The sequence below is a fragment of the Herpailurus yagouaroundi genome, unplaced genomic scaffold, assembly GCF_014898765.1.
Source record: "Herpailurus yagouaroundi ecotype Mexico unplaced genomic scaffold, PumYag 217, whole genome shotgun sequence".
In the NCBI taxonomy this organism is placed as follows: Eukaryota; Metazoa; Chordata; class Mammalia; order Carnivora; family Felidae; genus Herpailurus; species Herpailurus yagouaroundi.
Genome location: NW_024412448.1, coordinates 5,382,556 through 5,405,566, shown reverse-complemented (window position 1 = coordinate 5,405,566; position 23,011 = coordinate 5,382,556). Strand labels below are relative to the sequence as shown.

At 65.7% G+C, this 23,011-nt stretch overlaps 3 protein-coding genes across 4 annotated transcripts in view; 1 reads left to right on the top strand and 2 right to left on the bottom strand.

Moving 5' to 3' along the window:
• Nucleotides 1–1,660, top strand: part of FAAP100 (FA core complex associated protein 100) — an 11,131-nt gene extending 9,471 nt beyond the window's left edge. The window contains exon 10 of the mRNA XM_040456781.1: nucleotides 1,483–1,660. Coding sequence (XP_040312715.1) covers nucleotides 1,483–1,660 — 178 coding nt within the window. The remainder of the gene's footprint in view (nucleotides 1–1,482) is intronic.
• Nucleotides 1,661–3,126: 1,466 nt separating this feature from the next.
• On the bottom strand, nucleotides 3,127–8,979 carry FSCN2 (fascin actin-bundling protein 2, retinal). The gene is made up of 5 exons (XM_040456660.1): nucleotides 7,795–8,979; nucleotides 4,701–4,857; nucleotides 4,037–4,158; nucleotides 3,482–3,649; nucleotides 3,127–3,377 (listed from the first exon to the last, which is right to left on the bottom strand). The coding sequence occupies exons 1-5, from the start codon at nucleotides 8,618–8,620 to the stop codon at nucleotides 3,172–3,174; spliced, it is 1,479 nt and encodes a 492-aa protein (XP_040312594.1). The 5' UTR covers nucleotides 8,621–8,979; the 3' UTR covers nucleotides 3,127–3,171.
• A 7,820-nt stretch (nucleotides 8,980–16,799) lies between these two features.
• Nucleotides 16,800–20,978, bottom strand: LOC121018053 (formin-like protein 6). 2 transcript variants are annotated; one of them, XM_040456659.1, is made up of 2 exons: nucleotides 20,536–20,978; nucleotides 16,800–20,188 (listed from the first exon to the last, which is right to left on the bottom strand). In XM_040456659.1, exon 2 carries the CDS (start codon nucleotides 18,441–18,443, stop codon nucleotides 17,448–17,450), a length of 996 nt encoding a protein of 331 aa, XP_040312593.1. In that variant the 5' UTR covers nucleotides 18,444–20,188; nucleotides 20,536–20,978; the 3' UTR covers nucleotides 16,800–17,447. The 2 variants fall into 2 exon arrangements, with proteins under 2 accessions (XP_040312593.1, XP_040312592.1); XM_040456658.1 differs by having other exon boundaries at nucleotides 16,800–19,861; nucleotides 20,536–20,976.
• Between the last annotated feature and the right edge of the window lie 2,033 nt (nucleotides 20,979–23,011).

Sequence of the window (23,011 nt, the reverse complement as noted above, 5' to 3'; positions counted from 1 at the left end):
GGTGCTCGGAGGAGGTGGGGTGTGAAGTGCCAGGTCTCTGGGGTCTGTCCTGTGGGGCCCTGTTCCTGTTCCCCACCTGCCTGGCCCCAGACAGCCCGAGACCCCCAGGTCCCACCTTTCCCTTCGACAGCTTCCTTTCGCCCCCGCTGCACGTGGTCCTGCTGGGCGGTCTCTGCCCTGGAGCACTGGAAGCTAGATCAGCGAAGTCCCCTCCGCCCGGAAACGGGGTCTGGACTCCAGAACGGTGGCATTGCCACGTGGCCTGCCCAGGCCCCAGAGAAAGTTTCTGGGTGTGACGTGGGGTGGACTGCCCACCCACCCAACCCCAGACCCTTTCATCCACCTGTGGGCCCATCAGCCCTGCTTCTCTGCAGCCGCTGAGCTCACCGGCTGGGAGGACGCTCCCACAAGGCCGGAGCACTCCCCCGGGAGATTCTCCCATCCGAGGCCGCACTCAGCACCGGGCACTATGCACTGTTTGCAGGGCCCCTCGGGGTGGGCTGCAGCCCCCCAGCTGCCTCCCTCAGCCTGGGCAACGGCCCAGCTGGATACCCATTCTGGTGCTGGCACACTTAGCATTTGGGGAGGGTGACCCTCCTTTGGACTGTGACGGGGTGCTCTTCTGTGCGCATGGGGTCTTTGAGGCACCCCCTGCTGCAAGACACGTCCACTGTTTGTCAAGCTGCCTTGGCTTCAGCTGCGTTTTATTTCTGCTTGCCCTCTTCCTCAGTTGGGTGGCAGCTTTGACCGGGATTTCTGGGCCTCCCCCAGGTATGCTTGGGTGAACCCCACATTGGCCTCTCCGTGGTCCTGGGGCGAGTAGGGAGTCCCCAGCACCGGGGTGAAGTGGCCACCCGGCCTTCAGGACACGCGAGTCCCTCCCCGGGAGAACCGAGGACATCTCTGGGGAGGGAGAGGGGCCGGTGGGGTGCTCCAGTCAGAGCCCGGGAGAATGGGTGATCGTCGCACGGACCCCACACTGGAGGCTGCTCCAGGGCAGGAGGGAGGAGTGACTGACGGAGGCGGTGGGCACGCAAGTGTGTGGAAAGAGCAGTGCTGGGACCGCCACCCCAGTACCTGGCGTTTGCTTGGCTGTCCCTGGTCCCCAGCGTGCAGCTCCCCACCCCCACTCCGTCCCGCTGGGCCCTTCACAAGGGTCGCCCTCAGGAGGCCTGAGCACTGGGCCTTCCAGGGATGGAGAAGCAGCAGTGGCGGGAAAGCGCTTCTGCTGGCGGGAGGCCCCCGGTGGGGGGGGGGGGGGGCGGGGGCGGGCAGACCACGCAGTCTCCGGAAAAGGAGAAAAGGAAAAGGAGAAAAGCTACGCGTGGCGGAGAGAAGGGGACTGTGTAGAACCTTCGTGGATTGGCGGAGACCTGCAGGGGGCTGATGGCAAATGGGACACAGGCCAGGGGACCGACCTCAGCCCAGCCGGGTGCTTGGGGAGTCTAGTGTTCTCGGGTGCCCTCTCGGTGCCCTGTCCAGGATGGAACGCCACGCTGAGCACCAGGTGTCCCTCAGCCGTCTCTGTTGCTTGTGGTTCTCCGTCCCCCGCGCGCGGCTCCGAGCCACCAGAGACTGTCCTCCACCCGCTCCAGCCTGTTTCTCGGACTGGGGGTGCCGAGGCACCCTTATGGCGACCCCAGCTGGCCCCTCCCGGTGACCCAGGCGCTTTCCCTGCCCGCCCCCCTGCAGCCGCTGTGTGGGCTCCATTCAGCAGGTGCCTGGGGCCAAGTGTAGTCACTGGCGAAGGTCAATAAAGGGGAGCCGGAGGACCCCCGAGGGTATCTTTTCCTGTGAACGCAGGCCTGTTGCCTTCTTGCACGGGGTGAGCCCTTAGCAGATGAGCCCCCCAATTCTCCTGCCCTGGATGCCACCAGGGGGCAGCGCAGGCCGTGGCTTCTTGCCTCTGCCTCCCCTAGGCTCTGGTGTGTGGTCTTAAAAGGTTTAACTCAGCCACCTTGGCCAAAGGACCCGCTTGGGTCCCGCCCTTCCTTGTACTCAAGGCAGGGGGAGGGGGCGGTGAGGCCAGGAGCAGGCCAGGCCCAGGAGGGGCCTGGGAGGGGAGGGAAAGGGGTTCCCTTCCTCACCTCTCCGGTCCAGCACATCCACTCCTGCACCCCCTGCCCTGAACCCCCTCCCCAAAGTGCCCCAGTCCCAACTGGCCCACACTGGCTGGACTCACTGGGGGAGAGCGCGGGGCTTTGGGCCCCCAGGCAGGGGCAGGGGCAGGGGCAGGGGCAGGGGCAGGGGCAGGGGCAGGGGCTGCCCAGGGTCTGGAGAGGGATGTAGGCCCCGGGGCAGGGCGTCTGCTGTCTCCCCTCCCTTCAGGCTCTAGGCCACCTGGCCGTGTACTACCCCTTCCCCCAGCCCCCTGGTTCTACTTCTCTCCCTAGGCTCTCACCTCATGGCCTAGGTCACCCAGCCCATCCAAGGGGAATTGGCCTGGGTGGGGGTCCTGGAGGGCTGGGGGCTCTGGGTGCTGGCTGGTGAACCACAGACTTTGTCCTGGTATCCAGCCTGGCCACAGGGAGCCCAGCCTGCGGGTGCCCAGGCTCAGGGTCTGTGAGTGGGGGGGGCGCCCTGGGAATAGGAGGCCTGGAGCCCCCTTCCTGGCCTGGTAGCAACAAGTGGGTGCAGGGGCTGAGAGGGGCTCTCTCCACAGGGTTAGCCAGACACAGCCCTGCTTGGGATGGGTGGGGTCGCTTTTGCTTCCAGGGCTTTCTAAAACCCTGCCCCTGGGGAGAAAAGCGTGAGCAGACACCTCACCCCGAAGCCCCTGCAAGCTGCAACACGCGGGGTCTCGGACCAGGCAGCCCACCCCCACCCCGTCCCGCCGGGTGGAATGGGGGCTCTTCTCCCTGGGTGTTGGGGAGCAGCTGTGTGGCCAACACGTGACAGCAGCTGGTGGGGGTTGGGGGGAAACCAAGGTGGAGCCAGAGAAGGTCCGGGCTGTCCCTGGACGGGAGGGGTGGTGTGCCGCCAGCTGGACCCTCCTCCCGGCCCAGCTCCCCAGCCCTGGGTCTCCGGCGCTGAGGGATGGGGAGGCCCAACGACCCCTGGGGCCGAGGTGCAGACCCTCCGCGTACACCCCTCCCCGCCCGGTGGCGCCAGGGAGCCCGCCGGCCGCTGCGACACAGACACGGTTTAATGGGGGACAGGCCGGCCGCCCGCTCAGTATTCCCAGAGCGCGACCCCGGCGGGAGCGTCCGCGTCCGCGCGCAGCAGCCCCGAGGCGCCGCCGCGCAGGTACTTGCCGCTCCGGGCGCGGATGGCCAGGCGGCCGCGCTCGCGGAACTCGAAGAGGAAGTCCTCGGCGCGCTCGCCGTCGCTGCACACGCTGCCGTGGCTGCCGGTGTACCAGAAGCCGCCGCCGCGGCCTGGGGGCGGGGGACGCGGTCGGCGGGGGTCCTCCCGGGCCCTTCCCGATCGCCGCGTCCCCGGCCCGCGCCCCCCCGCCCCCGACTCCCGTCCGGATCCGCACCTCGGATGTGGTAGGCGCCGTCGCTGAAGCTCAGGCGGAAGACGTCGTAGACCGAGCGGTTGGTGTCCAGCTGGTTGGAGCCACGACGGTGGCAGACGAAGCCGTCCAGGCCCCGCAGCACGAGGATGGGGCGGTTGATGAGCTTGAGAATGAACTCCTCGTCCTCACCTGGGGGGCGGGGTGGGGGGCTGAGGGGTGACCCCGCGCCTGCCGCCTTCCCGGGTTGGGTGAGGTGGGCGGGGCACGTAAAGGGCCCGGACTCTTGGCGCCTCTTGTGGGCCCCGTGGGCCACGGCCATCGGTGACCTTGGCAAGGGGCCCGCGGCCACTGAGCCCCAGGTCCCCCCAAATGTAAATGTACAGTGGAGATGAGGGCGCTCTGGGCTCCGACTGCTCCCTGGTGTCCCGAGCGCTTTTCTGGACCAGCAAGGATGACTGGTTACCAAGCACTGTGGCAGCAGTGATGCAGGGGGCTGGAACGGGTTCTTAGTGGGGACCGGGGTCTCTGCGCAGAGAGCCCAGCCCTCTTTCCGCAGGACAGGTGAGGAGTGCTCACCCACAAAATCGCTGGTGGCCGCCAGCTGCCCATTCTTCTTCATGCACACGTAGCGCCCATTGCTAGCCTTGAGTGCCACCCGCCGGCCGCGCCACTCCACCTCAAACATGGTGCTGGCCGAACTGGAAAAGGCAGGGCATGGTCCCCTCGGAGCAGCAAGACATTGGGAGCTCAGGGTCAGGCTTCCCCGTCCCCCTCAGGTCCAGGACCAACCCCCCCAGGGGGAGACACTTGCCTTCTGGCACACCCACCACCACTAGGAGCTGCCCCTCACCCCAGTGGGCATTCGTTCCAGTGGTCCTCCTGGTGCAGATGAGGTGACAGCGGTGGTGATGGATCTGGAGATGGGGGTGATGTAATGGTGCTGGTGATGGTGGTGACGGAGGTGGAGGTGATGGTGATGGTGACAGTTGTGACAGAGGTGGCGGTGGAGGTGATGGTGGTGATGGTGACAGTTGTGGTGGTGACGGAGGTGGTGGAGGTGATGGTGGTGACAGTGGTGGTGGTGGTGACAATAGTGGTGGTGATGGAGGTGACGGTGGAGGTGATGGTGGTGATGGTGACAGTTGTGATGGAGGTGACGGTGGTGACGGAGGTGGTGGTGGAGGTGGTGATGGTGGCAGATGTGGAAGTGAAGGTGCTGCGGAGATGGGGACACACTCACACTTGTGTGGCCGTGGCCTGGATGCCCCCATGGGTGACCAGGGTCCAGTAGCCCCCCGTGCTGGAATAGAAGGTACACTTCTTTGTCTCCTGGTCAATTTGCATCAGGAAGGTCTCATGATGCAGTTCCTCGTCTTGGTTGGCTGAGACGTTGACCCCTGGAGGGAGGATATGGGAAGCCCCTCACGCCTCTCCCTGGGTCGGGGGGGGGGGGGGGTGAGCAGAAAGGTGGGGAAAAGCATGCTTGGGGGCAACGCTGGAGACAGAGGGGCTCTCATCCAGAACCCTTTGGAATTAAGACTTGGAAGGCACTTCTCGGAGGGCGGGGGCCCCCATGGTCATGTGGGCTCACTGCAGATCTCCACGTCTGGTTCCCTGAAGGTCCTTGGCCCAGCTCCTGCCACAGCCCCAGGAGCCGGGCCCTTCCGTGCCGGCAAATCCCCTGCCTCTGCTAATCGTCAGGTAATCAGCTTGCCTCTGCCCTCTCGACCCAAGCCTTACACCAGCCTCTATTTATAACTCACTCTAAGCCACTGGGTGGGCACAGTGGGGTCCCTTTCTTCCTCAAGCCATCGCCCAGGACACACAGCTGGGGCCTGGGGTCCACTGAGCAGAGGCTGGCCCCCTGTCACCTCCCCAGCCCCCCTGTCACATGTGTGGTCTCCCAGGAGCCTTGAGGGAGGGCAAGACTATTTGAGGCTCTGCCTGGGGTTCCTGGAAGGGGGAACACAGGGGACATTCATGCCGGGGTGGGGTGGGGGGGAGAGGGCAGGCACCGGAGCCTCCCTGGTATGTTCCCATGAACCACGCCCCTGTTTCCAGTGATGTGACACATCATAGAGCTCCGGACGAGGCTGGCCTCCAGCATGTCCGGCTGGTGGGGCCGGAGGGAATGGGGGCCTGAGGGTCAGGGCCAGATCCTGTCCAAGCCTGTCCCCAGGAAGGTGGGGCAGGCGCCAGGCAGGGCCTGTGCTAGAGAGGGTGAGACCTGGGGTCCTTGGCCGGCTCCCAAGGCCGTCCCTCCAAAGCGGGGTCTGTCTCCACCGCCACCGTCCCATCAGCAGTGCTGACAGTGTCCAGTGCCCGTGGGCGCTGTGGGCTTTGGCCGGGGCCGCACGCCGCTGCCACCTCTGAGGCCAGCGTCCTGGGCATCTCCGGTCACACACCCCTCCAGACAGACCGCGGCTGAGGGGCTCCAGCTCACACGGCTGTTGTCAGCAGCCGTCTTGTGACCACGAGGGCACCAGCCCGATGTCAGAGCTGTCCCAGGAGAGCAGCCCCACGAGAAGCGAGCAAAGGGCTTTGATGACGCCACTGGACTGGCAGTGGTGTCCTGCCTGCGACCCCACGACCCCAGGGCCTCAGACTTGCACTTATATGAGATACTTCGTGTCCTTGGGCCATTCGGGACCATATTTCTGTTAGCCACACTGTGTCACTGAAGGCCAGCGGTGGAAGCAGCAGAAACAAGCAGGCTCTGGTTGATGGAGGTTAAAGAAGATCGTGCAGGCCAGTGGGGTGCTCCCAGACACCCCATGGGGAGGAAGACGGGTTTGGGGCTGCCCGGCCGGCAACAGCGTTGGGATGAAGCCACCAGCACTCGGCAGAACCTGCAGCTCCGGCTGCCTCGGCAGCCCCCATGTCCCCCCCACAAGCCACTGATTGCCAGGTCAGCATCTGAACATGGGGGGTGGGGGGCAGGTCATATGCCCTCAGGCTTATTGCAAAGGACCGAGCAGGTGAACGTGGGGCGTGTCCGGCTTCTACCCTGGAAGGCAGAGCTTGCCCTTAGTAGGGGATTCCCCCGTGAAAGGGACAGGCAGGTGCACGGTGGTCCCGAGACGGGAGAACAGTCCAGACGGCACCACCGCCACCAGCACTGTCCCTGTCACCACCTCCAGTGCCACCGCGGCCCTGCTCGCCAGCTGAACACGCACAGCCGCCTTTGTGTCCAACACCTCCTCTGACCCTCGCGGAGGAAGCCCTTCACACCACTGGCTGCGTTTTACTGACGAACCAACCACAGGGGCCTTCGTGCGGGCCAGAGAGCCGTGCGGCTGGACTGTAGGGCCTGTGCTGGGAAGGACAAGGGCTGACTGTCCTCCGTTGTGCCCCGCGACCTGGCCACGGTCCAGACAGGCGTGCAGGAGGGGTTTGCTGGATGACCGTCCCCACACAGGACTGGCCTTGGGAACCCTGACTCCAGGCAGGGCCCCCACAGCCACAACAGGGCTGTCCCCCCCACCCCCCACCAGGGGGCTAGTGGCTGGGCCTCTGCCAGCGGGACCAGGGGCCAGGTCAGGGTGCACACACCCAGGAGCCCAAGTAGGGCCAGCCATGACTGCCGGCCTGGGCCTAGCGAGGGGCCACTCCGGAACCTCAGCTTCTTCTCAAGGAAGCAGCAATTGCCCGTGTTCACCCCGTAGGTGTGTGATCACACGTGGAAAGGCCCCTTGGGCACACGAGGCAGGTGACCGATGATCCAGGATGCAGAGAACCAGGCTGCACCCACCGGGCAGAGACCATGGCTTCCACCAAGAAGCCCAGGCCTCGGCGGGGGGTGGGGGGGGGGGCGGGCACCGGGCACCAGACTGGAGAGACCCCGAGGTCCCTCCTCATTCCACCCCTGGGTTGGTGGAGGATCCCCACTGGTCAGGCACCGGTGGTGTGGGGACCGGAGCCCTGCCCACCGCACTCCTGCTGGCTCCTGGCCCTTTCCTCAGCCCCCTCCCCAATTTCCTGTAAAGTTCAGAAAATGGAGCGGTGGAAGAGAAGGGGTGGGTGGGGACAGCGGGGGCAGGCCCCTGCCCCTCGCAGCAGCCGGCCTGGGCCTTGCCCACCTCCTGCTGGGCACTGCCCGTCCCCCACTCGAGCCGCTGCCCAGCACGCCCAGGGCTCAGTGGTCCCGAGAGGGACCCCCTCCTTCTGGCCCTGCAGCCGCAGCCCTCCGCCGGGACCCCGACACACGGCCCAAGGTGCACCCCTGCCCCGTGCACTGCCACCATGCGTCGCCACCCGCGCGGACACGATGCCACTGCCCCAAGCGAGCCCCCACGCTGAGGTCAGAGCGGCCGGCCCGGTCGCACCCACGTTACCTTGCCGCACGGACACGTAGCGGTGGTTGGCGGCCACCAGCACCACCTGCGGGTGACTCTCCTCCAGGTCGAAGAGCTCGTCCTTGCCGGGCCTCGTGTTGCGACCCGCCCTGAGCGTGGCAGTGGGGCCCACGGGTGCCAGGTAGCGGCCATCACAGTCCTTGAAGGCCAGCTTGCCGGCCTTGAACTCCAGCGTGTAGCGGGCTCGGGGCTCGGGCTCCCACACGAGGCGGCCGTCGCTGCGCAGGTAGCGGCTGTCACAGGACCTGAGGCAGTACTGCCGGTTCTGGAAGATGAGGGTGATGAGCGCGCCCACGCCCCACGGCGTGTCGCTATCCGCCACCATCTCGTCCTCCTGCGGGCACAGGTGCGCGTAGCGCCTGCGGCTGACGCTCAGCAGGTGGGCCTGCGGGTGGATGGCCAGGTGTACGGTCCACAGCTCGGCCGGGGAGATGGCCGTGGCGAAGCAGGACAGCCGGTCCTCGGTGCCACCGAAGAAGCGGCCGTGGGGCTCCGACCGCAGCACCCAGCGCCCGTCGGGCTGCGGCAGGACCAGGAAGCGGCAGTCACGACCCGGCCGCTCCGCCTCGCAGGCCACGCGCCCGTCCTCCTCGGCTGACAGGTAGCGGCCCAGGTGGCTGCTGCGGAACAGCACGGCCGGGCCCTGCCCCGGGTCCGGCTCCAGCACCCACATCTGCTTCCGCTTGAGGCTGGGTGCCGAGGCGTTGACCTTGAAGCCGAAGCTCTCGGCTGTCAGGTAGCGGTCGGTGTCGTTGACCAGGCCAAACTGGATCTTCAGCACCTGGTGCAGGCCGTTGGTGGGCATCTTCGGGGCTGGCCCTCGGCGCCCCCCCCCCCCGCCCCCGAGGGGCCCGGGAAGCTCTCTCTGCGTGCTCACGGCCCCCGAGGTCCCCCGGAGGCCTGGCCGGTGTCATGCATGGACCCGCTGCCCTCTGACCAGCGGCTGCGGGGCCCCCGGGGCCGTTCTTACATGGCCCGCGGGCAGCGGAGGGCGGGTGGGAGGGCGGATCAGAGCTGTGCCGGCTTAGGGACAGCGGCTGCCTTTTGTTACCCCAGCTTGGATTTCAGCCACTCCTGGACTTCACCAGTGAGCGGCCGGAGCCCCAGGGCCTGCACGGCTGGAGAGCTCCGCCCGCCCCTGGGCTGCCCACCTCCCTGTTGTCTTCTGGCCCCGGCCCAGGCCCATGCCTCGGGCCCTGTGCCCCGCCGCCCGCCCCCCCCCCCCCCGCGCCTCTTGGCCTCTCTCCCACGTGTCTCCCACCTCAGGGCCCCCAGACCCACTGCACAGACTCTCCAGCCCAGCCCGGCTCCTTCCCGATGCAGAGAAAGCCGCCTGATGGAAAGTCGCAGCGGGGCCGCAACCCGATCGCAGCCCTCCGCCCGCAGCCGCCGCCAGATCCTCGGCGGGATCTAGTTACCCTTCTCTGATTCCTGGTGCCAGGGGCCCAGCACGGCCCCCCGACTCAGGCAGCCTGCAGCCCCGCGCCCGGTACCTCTCCCAGGGTGGCCCAGGCTGGGCGAGTGGCAGGCGGGGGCGTCAGTGCCATCGAGTGGCCAGGTGCGCCCAGGCACCCCCATCCAGGCCCAAGCCGGGGTGCAGGCAGTGTGGAGAGGCCGGCCGGGCGGCCTGGTGGTGCGGGGCCCAGGAGAGGCCCCCGGTTTGCCAAGATGGCAGTAGTGTGATGGAGAGAGCGATGCCCGCCTCAAGGACCACACCGAGGGAAGGTGACATGGGACCGTGAGCGTGGAGCAGATGGCGTCCCAAAGGCCGTGTGGACCCAGGGCCGGAGGACCAGGCCTGGAGCCCACCCCCGTGCTGTAGGCACCACAAGGAGCCCACTCTCCCCCTTCCCCGGGTGAGCGGAGCTGAAGCCAGCCTTGCTGCGTGGCCCTGGGGACTCCTAAACTGTCCTTTGTGTTGCTGGGGCGACTGGTCTGTGAGGTCTTTACAGGGTCTGGTCTAGGGGGTTGTGGGGGCCGAAGCCCTCTCAGCAGTCAGATGTGAAGAGCGGGCTGGGGGAGGCCGGAAGCCGGCCACCCCTGACTCCAGCCCCTCCCGGCCCCAGCCGCTGGGACCACCTGGCTAGACTCCCTCCCCCTGAGCCCACGGGGGCCATCTTTGGGGATGTGCAGGGGTCAGCTCAGCCGCACCCTGCCTGTCTGTCTCCTGCACCTGCCTCCGGGGCTGGGAGCCAAGCGGTGAAAGCAGAGCTGCCCGGCCTGGGCCCGGGCCAGCCGTGGCGCCCTCTTCCTCATTGTAGTGTGTGCCACTCGGGCCTCCCTGGGGAACGGGCCCGGGGCCACGGGCATTTCCAGCCAAGCCTCCGGAGCCTTGCCTCGGCCTCGTGGGTCCCGGATGCTCCGGCAGCACCCCTTCGACCCTCTGGAGGCCATGACGGGCCCCCCACTGGGGGAAAGGGCCTGGGGCTGGGCGTGTGTGGGCCCCAGGGAGCGGGGAGGGCGGACAAGACCCAAGAGTGCTTCCTCCGTTCTCCAAGCCCTGGGCAGCACCCTTGGAGGCACATGCAGACACTGGGGAGACAGACAGGGTTACATGTCCCTTCGCGGGGGCCAGAGTGGGATTCCGGGAGACAGACCTGGACACAAAACCTCACAATAGCTCGGTGCACGCCGTGGGTTGGTCAAGCGAGGCTGGTCTTGGCCCTCCCTGGGGGCTGGCATTGTCCATCTCTGCGACCCACACGCATTGAGGGGGCACCAACTGTGTGCCTGGCTGGGCTGTGTGCCAGGTACCCACTGGCAGGGAGACGTATCCTCCCCCCAGAGATAGTGCCCACATGAAATCTTCCCAAGCCCCGGGGGCCCGGGCCTAGCCGCGATGCCAGGGAAATGTCCGTGGTCTGGGGGTACAAGCCATGATGCTGTCCACACCTGTTCCTCGCTGGATCTCACTTTGTGCCACCTCCCAGGGCTTTGGGAACACCCATGGGACACGTGCCCAGCAGCACTGCTCAGTTCATCTGTGGGGGGGGGGGGGCCCTGCAGGGCGTGCCCAAGGTCCCCCCAACTCCCAGCTCTGACGGAGCGCGGGATGCCTGATTAGCACCAAGGCCTCATTAGTGCTGACGGGTGCTGGCAGTGTGCTCACGGGCGTCACGTGCCCAGCGGGAGGGCGGCCAGCTGCCAGGCGCTAAGTGGGCCTGGCTCCGGGAGGCCTCTTGGTGGCGGGGCCAGAAGTGGCTGTGGCCTCTCAGTTCTGGGGCCCTACAGCCCGAGGTGGGCATGGAGTGGGGCTGCCTGGCACTGACCCAGAGTTTAAGCCAGGGGGTGACCTTTCAGGCCCCAAAGGGACTCTTGAGAGGTGGGCCTCGGAGCCCGGGCTTCCTTGGAGGCAGGTAGTTTGCATGGATCTACCCTCCACCCCCCTCTGGCCCCAGGGCCCAGATGCCTGCCGGGGGTCACGGTTCCTTTCCGGGTCCCCTGTGAGGCTCTGGCACACAGTAGGTACTGTGAATGTTTGGGAAGGTCTGGACCTTGTGTGATGCGCTGAGACCCTGCAGCACGCGCACCAGTGTGGACGTTGTGTGTGCAGGTGCCCGCGGACGGACGGACGGACGGACGGGGTGGGGCAGAGTGAGCCTCGGGCAGCTGCTGGGCCAGCCCCGGCCCCGGAGATGCTTCCCTGGACCCCAGCCTCAGGGCCCACTCATGGCCGCCCGGAGGGTGATCAGGCTGCGTGTAGCACAAGGGAGTCGGTTTGAGACTCCCTGTGAGCGCCTGCGGTGGGCTGGAGGTGTCCTCGGGCCACAGGGAGCACTCCTCACGGAAACACGTGCCACCCTGTGGCCACGCCCCCCCCCCCCCCGCCAGGGGGTGTCCACACAGCCACCGTCTGGGGGCACACAAGGTCTGGGGCCTGTCCAGGATGTCCTCAGGGGCCTCCAAAGCCCCCTGACCCCGCTCACCTCTGAAACTGCCCTCCTGGGGGGTGGGGGCGTGTGCCCCCCGTGTGTGTCCATTGACCTGGGCTTTCATCTGCGACCTCCGGACGAGGCCCCAGGATGATGTCAGCCCGACTGATGCACCAGCTGCAGCCCTGTGTCACTCGAGGACAGGTGCCTTTCCCTCATGGGTGCTTAAGGGCTGGTCGTGTGAGCGGCACCCCGCGCCCCCTTCAGGGAGCGGCCAGCTGTAGACGGACAGAGCTGGGCGGACCCTGCTGCGGAAGCCGGGCCTGCAAAGCAGGGGCTGCCTCAGCTCTGAGCTCCCAGCAGACAAGCTTGGGACAGATCCCCTGCCGCCGCCGCCGGCCCCACTTAGTGAGGTCGGGTGTGGCCAGGAGCAGAGAGGGCCTTGAAGCCCCCGGCCCCTGGCATCGACCCCGGAGATCTCAGGAAGCCGTCCCTTCCCTGGGATGCTGGGGGGTGGCTTTGGAGGGCCTCCCTCCCCAACCCCGTCGGGCCCCTCCCGGGGCGGCCGGGAAGAGGACTCTCGGTCTTACGTATCTAGACCACTGGCCTTGGATGCGCAAGGCCCGCCCGGGCTCCTGCCGGCAAACGGCTTGCTGCCATGGCGACCGGCGCGTGTACCAGGCCGGGTGCCCGGGCAATGCGGATGCTGGTGGCGTGAGCTGGCACAGGCCCCGTGTGTGTACAGGCCGGGGGAGGGGGTGGGTCCCCACTTCGGCTGGCCTGGAGCCCTGGAAATCGGGAAACGGCCCAGGACGGAGACCGGGGCAGCCCTACCACCCGAGGGACCTCCACGGGCCACACCTGTCCCGGACCCGGGTCTCGGGTCCCTTGCTAGAGCAAGGCCGGTTGTGCCCTCCCCGCAGGGCAGTGAGTCTCTGGGAATGCCTTCCAGGAAATCCCCAGCGCCCCACCGGCTCTCCAGTGCCCCCGCCTCAGCCTCGGGACAGTTGCTGCTCTGGTTAGAGTTCCTGTCCTACTCGGTTCCGGGCACCGTGCCCTCCGGGGGCCAGGCCACTCCGCCAGGCCCCCTTCTGGTCCCGGCCTCCCCAGGCGAGGCGAGGCGAGGCGAGGCGAGGGCTATCCCGCTGGCCTCGAGGCTGCTGGGCCTGGCCCAAGGCCCTGATTTTCATGCTCCCAGCCCCAGCATCTGTTCCTGGGGGGGGCCAGCTTGGCAGGCGCCCCAGGCCCGGCCTCCTGCATGGTTCCTGAAAACAGGCCCAAGGCTCGGTTGCCTCATGATTCTTTCATGGTGGAGTTCTGCGGCTCTGGAGCTCCATTTACACGGGTGGGGCCTGGGTTGGTTTACGGGAGGCCTGCAGGCGGTTTAGGGTGACAGGCTCCCTTCTGCAGGGCAGAAAGGACAGGGCAGTCCTTGGGATGAAGAGTGTGGGGAGGGGGCCAGGGGGTGCCCGCCTGTGTGCTGCCTGCTCCCCATGAAAGTCCAGCCCCCGGCCTCGCCCCTCCCCCTCAGCCCTACCCCAACCCCGCTCCTCCTGAAGGCAGGGCAGCTACTGAAATACTGGTTTTCATGGGCTCCTCTCTGGCGTGCGCCCCCCACCCCGACTCCCCGAAGTGGAGAGCCGCTATCTGGGTAGGAAGCCGGTGTGGTCTCCCGGCTCGGCTCTTGTCTCTTGTCTCTCGTAAAATCGTACAAGTCCTGGGGAGGGGGCGGTTATTTCTGGAGGGGTGTAGGGAGAGAGAGAGAGAGAGAGAGAGAGAGAGAGAGAGAGAGACCTCTGAGCCCGGCCAGAAGTCCAGGGCCCCCGCAAGGCTGAGCGTCCCTGAAGGGACCATGAGGGCAGGACTGCGGGCCTCTCAGCAAGTCCAGATGCCCTGTGACCACTGCTGTCTTCCAGCACCCAAACCCCAGGGCCTTTGCATATTTCTGGAACTGGAAGGGAGCACTCACAAGAATATCTGAGAGTAAATCCCTGGCTGCACGGGGCTCAGAATCAGGACCAGATCAAGTCCAAGAAGCGACGGGGGTAATTACCGTCCACCTGGGCTTCCAGACACACACCTGGCAGGGACAGTCAGGAGCCCGCGACTCTGAAGGTGACCAGGGCAGCCCGGCACTCTCACACGCGGCCACGCACACACAGCGAGCCACAGACACACACGCACATAGCTGCCATCCGTCCGCAGAGGCTCAGCCCACACCCCGCACGCCGACAAGCACAGACACACAGTAAGTACCTACTGTGTGCCTGAAGTCTCGCCAGAGAGCCAAAAGGACTTCTGGGACCAAACAGCAATGGACCATTTCCTCGTCTCACCGTGAGAAAAGCCATGCACGTGCCCACCGTCCTGTGTCAGATGGCTCCCAGGGGCATCAGCTCGGGCCTTAGTGCTGGTCCACTTTTTGTAAAACTCTCCGCACCTTTGGGTGATGCTCTAAGTGGCGAGAGAGTAAGACAGGGGTCGTGGGGATATACTATCTGACTTTATGGCAACTCAATGACATAGGTGATCCGGGGTTAAGTCACTGTTGGGACAGCCATCATTAAAACATCCGCTGTGGCTTAGATGAACGTGTCCTATTCACGTTAAATCGCCTGGCTTTGATCACTGCACTGTAGCTACGTGAGACAATGTCCCTGTTCTCAGGAAAAACACACTGAAATATGAAGGAGAAAAGGGCGGGATGTCTGAGGCCAACTCCCAAGCTGTTGAGCAATGAGAAGAGAGAAAGAACAATGAGGCAAGTGTGGGAAATGTGAAAACAGTAAGTGTGAAATTATCTCACAACAAAAAGGTTACAAAGTATAATAACTAGAATAAAGAATTCCATCACGGGGGCAGAAGAAGGCAAAGAAATGTCCCAGAGAGCTGGGGGGGTGGGGTGGGAAGCAGAAACAGGAATAATGTTAAAGGACTCATCTGAGAGATAAGACGCCCAATAACAGAAATCCCAAAACAGAAACGCTGAAAAAAATAAAGCAGGAAAGAAACAAACTGTGATAGAAGGGACACAAGACATTTCGACGTTTCACCAGAACCGGAGAGTACTGAGTGGCCAGGGCCTAGAAGTGGTCCAGACAAAGAGACTTCACCAGAAGCACACCCAGAGATCTCAGATCAGCAGAAACAGAGAAGCCTAAAGCTTCATAGAGAAAACACAAAACAATCCTGAACATTGGATCAGGATTCAAATGACACTCATTCCCCAAAAACAACAGCATAAACAAGACACAGAGTCAAGATTTCAAAATCCAAGGGGAACATTTTCTTTATTATTATGGTTATGTTTAGTTAATTTTGAGAGAGAGAGAGAATGTGAGCAGGGGAGGGACAGAGAGAGAGGGAGACACAGAATCCGAAGCGGGCTCCAGGCTCCGAGCCGGCAGCACAGAGCCCGACGCGGGGCTCGAACTCACAAACTGAGTGCGAGATCATGACCTGAGCCGAAGTCAGATGCTCAACCGGCTGAGCCACCCAGGTGCCCTAAAGGGAACATTTTCAACATGAATTTTCCTCACTCCCCAAACTACCCTTCCCAGGTAGGGTAAAATACAGGCCTGTGCGGGTGCCCCGCCCTGCCAGGGGGCCCACCAAACTCCGTCTGCCCTGGCGTAAAGCTGGGCCTGGAGAGAGGGGTCTGGGAAGGTGCTCAGCACAGCTAAGCTGCAGGTTCGCTCCGGGTGCTTATGGGTAGGGGCCCCTCCTGGGGGTGGGCTCCCGCAGTCCCCGGTGGTACGGTGGGGCCAACCCACCCGTCACCGAGGGAGGTGGAGGTGTCCCGAATGCCCAAGAGCATCATCTGTCTTTCCTCGCAGTATGCTGTCTCTGCACCCCCCACCCCCCCACTCCACCTTCAGGGCGCTACCCCAGCCCAGGGCATTCTGTGGCTCCCCACTGCCCTAGTGGGGCACTCCAGCACCTGCTGCCATCTTCCTGGGGCTAGCCCAGCCGCTCACAGCCCTGGGAGGGCCCCTGGACAAGTGGAATGGACTCACCCCCTCTGTCCTCCAACACGGGCGGGCCTCCCATAGCTAGCAGGGTGAGTAAAGAGTTGGCTGTCTCCGGGCCCCACCTTTCCGGCCGTGGGACCTGGGACTTGCCTCAGCCTCTGAGCCCCCATGTCATTCTCTCTGAATTGCTTATCATTGGCCATCTGCCTGGGTGGCCTAGCTGTCAAAATAACCCAGTGTGCCCAGGAAGCAGACGGGGCATGGCTGCTTGGACCCCTGCGTCCCCATCCCCTGGGCACCAGCACTGTGTATTCCAAGAATCAGGTCCAGGTCTGCCCTGGCTTTGGTGTCCCCCTGTGGCCGCTGTCTGTTCCTGGACAGAAGGTACCTGGGCATCATGGTGGGCTGGCCCCGTCTGGCTGAGTCGAGGCCCCGGCCCTCCCCCTTCCGTTGCCTTGGGTACCGGCTGACCCCAATCCCACCTTCTCTCCCTGCGTCCGCACTGGTTGAGGTCACCGGCCACTCCCCTCACTCTCTGGCGGCAGTGACTCAGCGGCTGGCCCGCAGTGCCGGGCGCCTCCCCAACCCCGTCAGTGGCCGTAGGGGTCCCTCCCTGCGCTGGGGAGGGCTCGGCCCACCGCGTAGCGGGGAGAGGGCGGCGCAGACCGGTGCAGCCTGGATTTCTCGCTAAGCCCCAGGCGCCCAACCCCGCTAGCGGGACCCACCTGGCGGCCCACCTGGGAATCACACCGGGCCCGCCTCGGAGCTGGGCGCCGTCTCCTGGCCCAGGCCTTCAAGTTCGCTGCCCCTCGGGGGTGTCCCGATTCCCAGCCCGTGGCCCACCCGGAGAGGTGCGCGCTGATGCGGGCCTAGGAATCAGGGTGCCGCGCCTGCCCGCAGCCCGCCGAGGCAGAGGAGACGCGGGGGTGCGGCGGACGGCTCCGACGCCAGGTCTGAGGGCCGCTAACAGCGGGAGCGCAGAAGGGCTGCGGGCGGCCCCTGCGCGCATCCCCGGAGACGGTGCGAGTCTGGACAGGTCAGGGCGCCCCCGGGCTCCAGCCCCAGCTTGCGCGGCCTCTGGGCTAGCCTCTTCCGCGGTCCTCGGCCGCCCTCTGGATTTCCGTGCGGGGTCACTTGCGCGGTCCCCCAAGGGCGCGGGGACTCGGCTCCCGGAGGCGAGGCCGGGCCCAGGCGCGGGGAGGGGCGCGCGAGAATTTGTGGTCTCGTGGCCGGGCACCGCACCCTGTCCATAACGACACGCGGCGCCACCCACCGGGGGGGGGGGGTTCCTCGGCTCCCCCTAAGCGTTGGGCCCTCGCCCCCCATCCCGCCCCGCCCGATACCCAGCCCCAGGAGGGTGGGCGGGGCCTGGCGGGGCCACGCCCGCGCCTCGCCGGCCAGGCCCCCGCGCGCCGCGCAGCCTTCCCGGGAAGTCTGGGCGGAGGAGCGAGGGCGCAACAAGCGGTCGGGTGACCGGTCCGGAGCCCTGGCTCGACCCTAGCCTGGCCCACTCTGTCCACGCCCCCTGCAGCCCTCGCGACAGTGGCGGGGAGGACGGGGCGCCCAGGGCAGCCGCCTCCTGCCGGTGTCCCGCCCTGATCGCCTCCATGCCCTCCGCCTCCGCCGTTAGGGACACCTGCCGCGCGGGGCCCTGGCCCAGTCGGGAGAGCTCGGCCGGCCGGGCGCGTTCCCCACAGGCCGGGGCCAGAGCGGGAGGTGCGGGTGAGCCCGCACTTTTCTCGGTGCCCTACCCCACCACCTCAGCACTGCCCCCTGCAGCCCTGCGAGCCTACCAGCCGGGGTAGGCCGACCCTTCCCTCTCAGCCCTAGAGCCATATCCAGGAGTCAGGGTAGGGGACAGACAGCTCGCCCAGCCCCCCTGTGACGGTCCCTCCGGGGCTGCTCCGTCTTCATTCTTTCTGACTCCGTTCAGGCGTCCTGCAGCCACAAAGGTGCCAGGCGTTATTCCGGTCGCAGGGGACACCAGTTTCACCATTGTTCCCCGGGGAAACTCTGGGGCAGAGGGTGGGGGCAGACAAACAATGAATAACCAGTATTCAGGGAGGAGGTGGGGGACTGGACCTGAGGCCAGGGCAAGGTCTGGGGGCCTGCAGGGCAGTGGCGGCCAACCAGAAGAACTTGTAGAGGAAGAGCCAGCCAGCAACTGAGGTTGGAGGGCAGTGAACAAGAGAGGCAGTAGGTGAGGGGTTGGGGGGGGGGGGTCAGGCAGGGCCACCAGAGAGCTTCCAAAACAAGGGTAAGGGCTCAGGCTCTGTCTCGAGGCAGTGGCAGGCCCGGGGAGCAGAGCGAGCTGATTTGCAACATGGATCCCGTGGAAGCAGGAGGCGGGCAGCCCGGCTGGACAGACAGCACGGCAGGTCAGGGGCGTACGGATGTGCCGTCGCTGGCGGGCACCTGGTGTCTGGCTTGAGCTGCGAGCGGAGGCGGGGCTGTTGCGAAGCAGCCGGAGGCCCGGACTCCTGGGTTGAATCCTCGGGGTCCCGCCGCAATCTGTGGGTGCAGCTCCCGGAGAGTAAGGGCCGTGCAGAGACCGAGCGGTGATCTCTTGGGGAGGCAGCTGTGAGGCGGGCTCACAGTGAGTCCACGACATAATTTTTCTTGGCAAAGGTGACGGGCAGCAGACGGACCACTGCTGGGCCACGGTATCGGGCCCCGCACCCCCACCCTGTGGTATAGGGAGCGCTGTCACTCTACCTGCTGAGGCCCAGGAAGTGAGACCTGGAAGAGTGCCCTCAGAAGCAGAGCCAGGAGCCAGCTGCTCCATCAAAGGCCGCTGCTCCCAGGAATCTTGGGTCTGATACACAGAGGCGCCGCCTGAGTGTTTCTTAACCAAAACTCGAACACCGAGACATCAAAGCCCGAGGCTGAGAAAACTGCAGTGAGGCCTGGGGCGGAGGGAAGATTCACCTCCCAGTGGCCTCCAGTCCCTAGACCTGTCGTCTAGCGCAAGAGGGCCGCCAGCCTCAGAGCCTCTGATGGGCTGCACGACTAGCCCACTTCTTTACAGAAGGGGGCAGTGGGAGGTCACAGCTGGCACAGGCTGAGCCTGGCCCAGAACCCAGGTCCTGACTCCTCGCCCAGTGCTCTTCCCGGGGCCTCCTTGGCTCCTGCTGCATCAGGATGGGGAGACAGAAGCTCTGATAAACTCCACGGGGGCCCACCCATCTTTGAAATGCCTGGAACCCTCCTCTGCTGGAGCAGTGGGTAAGGTTAAGGAGGGAGGGGCCCAGGGACTCTTGGCCTGGCTGTCTCTGTACACCTGTCTCTCCACACTGCGTGTGGGGAGCGTACCCTGCAATCCTGTTTTCCCCACCTGCAAAACGGTATGGTTTCAGGGCACCTCCCCAGGCACATGCAGAGGCCTGGTTCACAGCTTCCGGCTGCAGGACGAGCGGCGGTGATAAGCTGGCGGCGCCTGGCTCCCGCACAGCAGTGCACATGACCAAATGGCCAGCCACCAGAAGGCTCTGCAGGGAGAGGATCTGGAGCCCCAGCTTCCAGGTGTGCCGCAGCAGACACGGTGCCCTCAGAACGGCCCCCACTGGGCACGAGGCCAGAAGTATGTGGCCCTGACCTTGCCCTTGGAGTTGAAACTCAGACGCAAGCAGGCCACGCCAGCAGGAACTTGGCCTTGTCTACCTCGGCAGCCCTCAAGACCACTGTTCCCGACAGACAGACAGACAGACATAGCCGCCCAAGCCTGCCCCCCTCTCCACGGGAGACTGCCCAGCGCCCTGCAGACACAAGCAGAAGAAGAATCATCCTGCCTTTGATCTGTCCACAGGCCTGGGAGAACCAGACAGGGACCTACGGGTAGGGAAACTTTGCTTTTCCATAGATGTTCTAAAATGAAGTTTTTATTATAATGTTAGATTTACAGAAAAGTAGCAAAGATCGCGTGAGCTTTGCTGTAGCCTCCCCACTCAGTTTCTCTTAAGGTAACAACTTACACAGGCGTGGTTCAGCTGTCACCGCGAGGAACTTTGGCACTTGGTGTTAAACTCCAGACTTTACTCAGATTTCACTGCCTCTTCCGCTGCCTTCTTTTTTTGTGTCCCAGGATCCAAACCAGGATCCCACGTCGCATTTGCATGGAGAAGGCAAGGCATTCCTCGCAGGTGGGAATGGCCAGGCCAAAGGCTGGGGGCGCCGACCCATCACCAAGTCACCTGCCCTGTGTGCCTGACAAGTAATGACTAGTTGGGAGGTGGCTAGAGGTAGGAGGCTAGCAGGGTGAGTAGGGGGTGCAGGTGGGCTGGTGGCCACGCTACCAAGTGCATAAGTCCTGGGGACCATCCCTGAAGAGAGCAGGGAGATGACAGCGACGTGGGGTTGCCAGGCAGTGCCCAGGACCCGGAGGCAAGGCCTCGAGCTAAGTCTCAGCCCCACCACAGTTACCTGCAAGGTGACCCCACCTCCCCGTCCCGCTATTTCCTCAGCCATTAAACGCATGGAAGATAAAATGAAATGCAGCAAAGTCACAATAAATCGCCCAAAGCCAGCACTGAACTAGGGAAAAAAAAAAAATCACATCATTTCTCTGAGGCCCAAGTTTCGGTCCTCAAGATGGAAAGGACACACCCGCTTCTGGGCAAGGGCGCAACTGCTGGCCCTCTCCCTCCTCCCCAGAGCTTCCCCGCTCGAGGGGCTGCCGCGTCCGCGCGGTCCCCTCCCCAGGGACGCCGGGCCCTCTCCCGCTCCAGGCGGGGTGGGGGCGGCCCCCAGCTTCCAAGTGCACAGCCCTGAGGTGACCTTGGGCGAGGCCTCGTACTGCCCGGTTGCAAAACAAAAAAATCACGGCACAGAAGGCGGCGCTCCCCCGTCCCCCCCGCCGGGGTCGGCGGGCCCAGTTCTACCTGGGGCAGGGCTCCTCCGCGTCCACGTACTCCCGGCTCCCGGCGGTGCTTCCCAGAAGGGCCGTCACTCCCCTCCTCCCCCGCCGGGAGGCGACCCAGCCCCGCATCCCCCGCACCCCCTGCAGCCGCCGGACCTGGGGGGGGGGGGCGCGGGCACGGGTAGCCCCACCCCCATCCTCGGGGCCGCGCCGGCAGCGGAGCTGTGGGGTCGCGGGCGGCCGGGGGTGGGGGCGGGGGCCAGCCGCTGCCCCCTCCGCTCCCGCCCCGGCCGCCCGCCACCGCCCCTTTGTTCCGCCGGCCAATCGGCGGCCTCCTTGACTAAATAAGGCGAGGAGCGCGCCCGGCGCCCCCCGTCCGTTACTTCCACCCCCGCCCGGCCGGTGACTCAGGGCCGGCGGCGGGCGGGGACGGGGCTGCCCGGGCCGCGGCTTCCCGGGCGGCGGGCGGGGCTCCCGCGGCGCCGAGATCGCCTAATATGGCCGCACCGCGCCGCGCGCGCCGCCGCCCCCCGCCGCTCACCTGCGGCCGCACCTTGTCCCCCTTCCCCCCCCCCCCCCCCCCCCCCCGGCCCACCCGGTGACCCGCCGCGGAAGAGGAAGTGGCGCCCCGCCCCTCCCCCCGCCGCCCGGCGCCGCGGGGGAGGGGGGGGGACGTCGGGGCTCCTGGGCCCCGCCCCGCTAACCTCCACGACCCCGGGGCCGGGCACCCGGCGTCCCGCGGACTGCAAGGTGCGGAACGAGGAAGGGGGGCGGGGACCGAGGTCTGTGGATCTCCGCTCCTTCCCCGTCTGTTCCCAGAAGTGGCCGCCCCTTAAACACACCAGACAAAGGAGCTCTAGAGGGAACTGGCGTTGGAGGAGGGGCAGGTGCCCCCCCCCCCCCCCAGCCCGAGTCAGAGGCCTGGACGCCTTCGCGGAGTGGGCGGACCCAGGACGTGGAGACCTCCCGCCCTTCCCACCTTCCCCGTGGCCTGTGCGTGACACCTTGGGACCCCCAAGTGGAAGTCCTCCTCGCATCTCTGACACCCCCACCTGAGGGTTGAGCAGGCCGTGATTGTGCCCAAGGGCGCGAATAAGGATAGGTTTTACGGAGGCCAAGCCCCGGGGTTCTCTCGTGGGTGGGGCACACACCTGATGGACAGCAGTCTTGCCCTGCGCCCCCAAAACGCCCGGGAGTCGGAGACCCAGCTAGGCCTGTGGCCATAGACAAGGCCTTGGCGTTCGGGAACCGCAGTCCTCAGGTGAGCTGGACAGCTGCCTTACCCTCTGGGCCTAGCGTCCTTAGCCACAGATGTGGCCACCAGTTCAGCTCGCGGGGCTCTTGGGGCGCCTGGCCCCGCCCGCCCCCCACCGTCAGACACCTGCCCGGGTCAAGCTGAGCGCCCGGGGGGGGGGGGGGGGGGGGAAACCTTGCGTCCCTTTCCTCACTCTGCCTGGCTCCGCTGCCCCCACTCTTGGCCTGTGCTCTTCCCCACGCCTCCTCTGACCTTTAATTCTATACTGAGCAATTCCGAAAGCTTACAAATCAGCCCAAAGAAAGCCCAGCCTTTGATTCCCCTCTGGGCAGAAAACATTGGCGCCAGCAGGTGCGGCCAAGACCCTGCTGGCAATGACAGGTCTTCCAACTCAGGCTGCTGGAGAAAAGGGCGCGTCCGGTATCCAGGAGAACCTACAATTCCAGGGCAGTTGGGGCGGGGCCGGCCTGGAGGCGACCTGGGGTCGGGAGAGCAGCGGGGCTTCCTGTTCCCGGGGACCAGCAAACCCACTCCCACCCTGGTTCTCTCTAGTGTCATAAAGCAGAGAAGATGATGCCCGCTGAGAGTTGACCGTTCGGAAGGTCAAAACTTCCCTAATCTGCCTCAGTTTCCTTATAATGCTCACAGGAATTTAAAACAAAACAAAGCCCCTCCCCAGTGGATGGGGGAATGGCCCCAAACCCCGAGTGTAGCTCGCTTAAGGGGACAATCGGGCCTGCGGTTTGAAGGGCGGGAAGCTTTGGCTACGGCTGGAATGAAGCCTCTGTCTCTGCACCTCCAGAGACCCCAGGCAGGGAGCCCCATCCTCCGGCGGAGGGGCCTGCGCGGTGGCCGGCAACGCTGGGGGACACGCGGCTCCTAGCTCCCGTCACCGAAACGAGGTCACGACACCTCGGGGCTCCTCCGGGCCGCGGGGCCCAGAGCACCGCAAGAGCGACCGACAGGGACGCCCCCCCGCCCGCCTGCCCCTCCCCCAGCCCGGCGTCGGCCTTCACAGTCCACGCTCTCAGCGGAGCCTGGGGGGGAAGCTCGGAGGGGGCGCGCGGGGCCGGGGGCGAAGCCCCCAGTGAGGCCGGGCCGCGGGGACACACCCCGGCTTGGGGCGCGGCCCAGCTCTGGGCCAGGCAGTTTCGGGGCGCAGCCGGGCCCTCCCCCACGGCGCGGCAGTCCCGGGGCGGGCCAGTCGGACCCGCAGCCCTGCCCGCGACCCCAAGTGGGGGGC